The sequence below is a fragment of the Arabidopsis lyrata genome (genome assembly GCF_000004255.2).
Source record: "Arabidopsis lyrata subsp. lyrata unplaced genomic scaffold ARALYscaffold_7, whole genome shotgun sequence".
Taxonomy (NCBI): Eukaryota; Viridiplantae; Streptophyta; class Magnoliopsida; order Brassicales; family Brassicaceae; genus Arabidopsis; species Arabidopsis lyrata.
The window spans coordinates 18,214,648-18,220,647 of NW_003302549.1; the positions used below are offsets into that span (position 1 = coordinate 18,214,648).

At 40.7% G+C, this 6,000-nt stretch overlaps 2 protein-coding genes across 2 annotated transcripts; one reads left to right on the top strand and one right to left on the bottom strand.

Moving 5' to 3' along the window:
- Nucleotides 1-2,148: 2,148 nt before the first annotated feature.
- Nucleotides 2,149-3,161, top strand: LOC110226135. The gene has a single exon (XM_021016786.1). The coding sequence runs from the start codon at nucleotides 2,156-2,158 to the stop codon at nucleotides 3,158-3,160; it is 1,005 nt and encodes a 334-aa protein (XP_020872445.1). The 5' UTR covers nucleotides 2,149-2,155; the 3' UTR covers nucleotide 3,161.
- Nucleotides 3,162-4,717: 1,556 nt separating this feature from the next.
- LOC9304490 (uncharacterized protein At4g04775) lies at nucleotides 4,718-5,770 on the bottom strand. Its single transcript, XM_002870385.2, has 2 exons — nucleotides 5,330-5,770; nucleotides 4,718-5,259 (listed from the first exon to the last, which is right to left on the bottom strand). Exons 1-2 carry the CDS (start codon nucleotides 5,444-5,446, stop codon nucleotides 4,960-4,962), a joined length of 417 nt encoding a protein of 138 aa, XP_002870431.1. The 5' UTR covers nucleotides 5,447-5,770; the 3' UTR covers nucleotides 4,718-4,959.
- Nucleotides 5,771-6,000: the final 230 nt, after the last annotated feature.

The following is a 6,000-nucleotide window of genomic DNA, read 5'->3' on the forward strand; positions in this document are numbered from 1 at the left end:
CGATCTCTGGTTTGCCACGGTCACGTGCCGCTGCTCGAGACCTTGTAACGACGAGGGTTTCTTTGTTGTCTTGAATGCTTCGCTCCGAAATGCATTCCACTGGAATAACTCTTTTCAATTCAGGATCTGATGTTGACGCCAATGCGGCAAGTGCGTCCGCAGTTGTATTCTCCCCCCGAGGTATGCGGATTAATTCGAATTTTGAGAAATTTCTAGATAGATCCTTCACTACTTCGAGGTACGCTTCCATTCTTGAGTCCTTGGCTTCATAGTCTCCATTAAACTGGTTAACTACTAATTGTGAATCACAATAAGCCACTATTTCCTTAGCTCCAACTCCTTGTGCCAATCGAAGTCCGGCAATCAGGGCTTCGTATTCTGCCTCATTGTTGGAGGCATTGAATAACAACCGGAATGACTGTTCTAGAATTTCTGATGTTGGAGACTCCAACTTGATTCCCACTCCGGATCCTTGCTTTGTTGAAGACCCATCTACATGTAATTTCCAAGTTTGGTTCTCCGGTTGCTCTATCGTTCCAGGTATTGGTAGCTCGGTCAAGAAGTCTGCTAAAACCTGAGCCTTCATACTGATCCGGCTTTTGAATTCTATATCGTACTCGCTTAATTCCACCGCCCATTTCGCCAAACGTCCGGACTGACTTGGACTATGAAGTATTGTTCGGAGTGGTTGGTTGGTTAATAATTCAACCAAATGGGATTGAAAATATGGGCGCAGCTTCCGAGCCGAAGTCACCACCGCGAGTGCGAGTTTTTCCATCATTGTGTATCTGGTTTCCGGATCTGTCATTGACTTACTTACGTAATAAATTGGTTTCTGTTCCCCGCAGTCCTCCCGAACCAAGACTCCACTAACCGCATGGTTTGAAACCGATACGTACAAATAAAGTTTTTCATCCGCTTCTGGTTTGGAGAGTATAGGTGGAGTGGTTAAGTATGCCTTAAGCTGCCCAAAAGCTTCTTCACACTTCTCGTCCCAAAGGAATCCTTTGTTTCCTTTTAGAATTTGGTAGAAAGGTAACGACTTATCTGTTGATCTCGAGATAAAACGATTCAAAGCCGCGATCCGCCCAGTCAACCGTTGTACTTCCTTGAAGTTTCTTGGAGATGGCATATTTAGAAAAGCGTTAATTTGATTTGGATTGGCTTCAATCCCTCTTTCTGTCACAATATAGCCAAGAAATTCTCCGGATGGGACTCCGAATGTGCACTTCGCCGGGTTCAGCTTCATTTGATATTTATTGAGAATATAAAAAAATTCCTCTAAATGCTTAATGTGATCTTCTTTCTTTAATGACTTAACCAACATATCATCTATGTAGACTTCCATTGTCTTCCCGAGATGATTATGGAACATTTTGTTAACCAACCGTTGATAAGTTGCTCCTGCATTTTTCAAACCAAAAGGCATTACCTTGCAACAATAGATACCTTTATCAGTAATAAACGGCCTATTCCACCCCGAACTAAGTTACTTTATCGTTTTCATACACAGAACTTTCGTCTGTGCTTAAACCCTCATGAACTTCAATTTAATTTGAATTTTCATCACAAACTATTCTACTCCGGTAGGATCCCTCAAATCGTGTGACGGTGTTACTGTTCCGTTAACGGATGCTGACGAGGATGACACGTGATCATATTAAACGACTGCGTTTTGGTCTAGGTGGTTTCTCATTTGACAACAAGGCAAAACGACGTCGTTTTGTGCAAATCAAAACGACGTCGTTTTATAATTTGGGGGTTTTTAGTCACGATTTAGGATCCTTCCTTCTCTTTGTCGGGGCAAAATCGAGGGTTTGAGACGAGCGATAACAACAGAGTGAGACGAATTCTGAGTCGATTGACGGAGAAGATCGGAGATCCGGTATAAGTGTTCTTCGAATCGACAATTTTAAGTCGAAAGGGAAGTTTGGGTCCGATAATGAGGTTAGTCGATCTTCATTCAAATGTCAAGATTTTTTCATTTTCGTTGAATGTAGAATTTTTGGACAATTGATGCAGTGATGAAGAGCCCGATGCACAGTTTGCTTGCTACCACAGTGGGAAATTTGCAGAGGTTGAAGGACAGATTTTCTATGAAGGTGGTGGTGTTCGGTTCATTGATTCAAAACCGAGAGAGTTGTTTGCACAGTTGATGAATCAGCTTCCGGTGAGTTTGTATGGCCAGAGAGTTTGGTATAAATTGCCTTATGAAGGATTTCATGAGAGGAAATCAATCTCTAATGGTGATGCAAATTTTAATAAAATGTGTATGGCTGCAAAATGGACGAAAGCTGTTGATATCTTTGTGGAGGCTGATGGTGATGGAAATGCTAACAGAGTAGAGGAAAATGATAACAGAGAAGAGGTAGCAAGCGATGAAGAAGCAAGACCTGAATGTGTACAATTTGAGGAAGAAATTAGAGTGGAGAGGAATGTTGCTACTGCAGTTGATGTAGATGACGAGTATGATGAGTATGCGACACCAGTGGAATCAGATGCTGAAGATGAGTATGATGATGGTTATGTCAGATACATCAAAGGTAGTGGTGAACTGAAGTTTTTACAAGTTTTCGATAGTATAGAGGCATTTAAAAATGCTATTGTGGAGTATGTGCTGAATTCAGGCAAGAATATCAAGTATGTGAGATGGGAAAAAGCAAAATCAGAGCTTAGATGTGCAAGTGGATGTGCACATGGAGGGAAAGAAACTGAAGAGATGAATCCAGAGGCCCTAAATCCAGATATTGAAGGAGAGAATCCAGAGACTGCAGTTGGATCTGAACCAAGGAAGGAAGTTGGTCAGCAAGAAGATGTAGAAGAGGCACAGCCATGCCAATGGAGGATCTATTGCGCTTATGAAACAACAGTGCAAAAGTATGTGGTAAAAACCTTCAATGATGACCACAGTTGTATGAATACGGGGTATAGCAAGATTATAACTCAAGAAGTGATTGCCAGGCTATTCGTGAATGATGTGAGAGATAATCCAAATATTATGCCTAAAAATATCAGAGAGGAAATCCAGAAACGTTGGGGCTTGATTGCATCTGGTGATCAGTGCAGAAAAGCAAAAGCAAGAGCTTTGGAGATGATCCAAGAGGAGCATGATGAGCAATACTCAAGACTGAAAGACTATCGTCTTGAGCTATTAGAGTAGGATCACTGTTTTTTTTCATTGTTATGGTTTATAGTTGAATTTAACATGGATCTGATCTTATTTTTTCCTTTCTTGCTAGTTCAAATGTAGGTTCAACTGTGGAGCTTGAGACATTCCAGCAAGATGGTGGACTTGATGTCTTTTTCAGATTTTATGTCTGCTTTGGTAGGATAAAGAGAGCATGGAGGAGCTATTCACGTCCAATATTTGGTATTGATGGCTGCTTTCTCAAGTATTTTACAGGGGGTCAGTTGTTGGCTGCAGTTGGAAGAGATTCCAACAACCAGATGTACCCACTTGCGTGGGCTGTGGTGGAAAAAGAGAACGAAGACAATTGGATCTGGTTCCTTGGAAAGCTGCAGTCTGATTTCAACCTCGGTGATGGTTCTGGTTTTACTGTCATTTCAGATAGACAGAAGGTAGATCTTTTAATTTATAATGACTTTGTTTCTTTTTTACAAGTATTAATGGTGATTGTATTATGCTTTTGCAGGGTTTACTCAATGCGGTTTCTCAGCTATTACCACAGTGTGAACATCGGATGTGTGCAAGACACATATATGCTAACCTAAAGAAGAACCATCCACATAGAGCTGACATGAAGGCGATGTTCTGGAAGGTTGCAAAGAGCTACAACACTGCACAGTATGAGAAGAGGATAGAAAAGTTGAAGATGTATGACATGAGTGTGTACAATTCAGTGATGCAGAAGAATCCAAGAAACTGCAGTCTCTGCTTTTTCAGTACAACATCTGGTTGTGATGATGTAAGTAACAACATCTCTGAGTCCTTCAATAATGCCATCAACGCTTCAAGAGAGATGCCAATGGTGGAAATGTTGGAAACTATCCGCAGAAGAGCAATGCTACGCATAGATGTTAGAAGGAAAAAGGCAAAGAATCACAAAGGCAAGTATAGTATAAAGGCGATGGAGAGGCTGCAATTAGAGCTGAAGAAGATCGTAAACTGTAAGGCATGGCCTGCTGGACCAGGTGAGTATGAGGTGAAGGAGAAGAAATCTTCATTCAAGGTATACTTTGGCAAGCGTTCTTGCACATGTAGGAGGTGGGACATGTCAGGCATTCCCTGTCGGCATGCTTTAATGGTGATTTCAGACAAGAAATGGAATCAAGAGGACTACATATCACCTTGGTATTTGACTTCTAGGTGGAGGAATGAGTATAATGCACATATAGATGCGGTTAGAGGCTACAACTTCTGGAAAAAGTCAGGTGAGACTGAGCTATTGCTACCACCGAGACCTACAACACAAGGTAGAAAACGAATCCCAACAAGAATCAAAGAGAAGAATGAGTCACCTCAAAAGAAGAAGAGCAAGGGCAAAGAGAAAGAGCTTAAAATTTCTAGGAAGAAAAGAATTGTTCATTGTGGAATATGTGGTGGAGAAGGGCATAACACAAGGAAGTGCAATTTCTTAGGACCTGCTCCTTATAGACGTCCAAAGAAGGTTAAAGAGAGTACAACAATTGGATCATCAAGTCAGCCAACACAAAGCCAAGTCTTTGACTAAACTCTCAGGTTTAGGAGTGAAGGTGCTCTGGATTTTTTTGAATGAGCATTTAGAGAATTCGGATAGGATAATATTTTGGTGATGTATCTTTAGGATTTATGTTATCTTGACTTTTGGATTAAGTCTCTTGTAACCAAATGATAATTCTGTTTCCATTTATGGTTAAGTCAATTTCTTTTCTTTTCAACATTGTTAATGCATAATTTCCCATTAGATAATACAATGTCTGACTAATATCAAACACAAATAAGAACCAGAATCAGAATGACTACAACACAAACACATAAACAAGAACCATCAACACTATACACACAAGAATGTTCTTCAAACCACGCAATTCTATCTTGCATCCTTGAATCTCCTTCTCTAAACCACGAAGCTCCTTCTCTAAACCGCATACAACAGCTTCACATGTACGAGTCTCCATTGCAAGAGTTTCCATCTCAGCTTGTAAACCCTTTTGTAATGTCAATGAAGCTCTTTCAAGTTCATCAATCTTCGGAATTATGTCTTCCATCTCTTCAACCATTGTTTCATCAGTCCACCTAAACAAGTGACCACGACTATTCTGCAGCTTACAAAAACACAATTAAGACAATACCCATAATTTAACCTCAATTACACTACAATATCATTACCTCCTCTCCATATCGACAAGCATAAAAGAGTCTCCCTGGATTTTTTATAGTCTTTGATGTCCTCAAAACTACACCCTCTCCACATCTACATCGATTTGGAATCCCTCTCTCACCCATTTTCAACTCAGAATTCGTCTCACTCTGTTGCTGGGATCTCCTCTGTCGCTCGTCTCAAGTATCTCTCAAACCCTCGATTTTGCCCCGACAAAGAGAAGGAAGGATCCTAAATCGTGACTAAAAACCCCCAAATTATAAAACGACGTCGTTTTGATTTGCACAAAACGACGTCGTTTTGCCTTGTTGTCAAATGAGAAACCACCTAGACCAAAACGCAGTCGTTTAATATGATCACGTGTCATCCTCGTCAGCATCCGTTAACGGAACAGTAACACCGTCACACGATTTGAGGGATCCTACCGGAGTAGAATAGTTTGTGATGAAAATTCAAATTAAATTGAAGTTCACACAGACGAAAGTTCTGTGTATGAAAACGATAAAGTAACTTAGTTCGGGGTGGAATAGGCCGTTTTCCCCGTTTTTTCTTGGTCTTCGGGGTTCATCATTATTTGATTATAACCCGAGAAGGCGTCCATGAATGTTAACAGCTCGTTTCCAGCGGTGGACTCTACAAGTCGATCTAATGTTAACAGCTTTATCGAGATCAGTGAAGT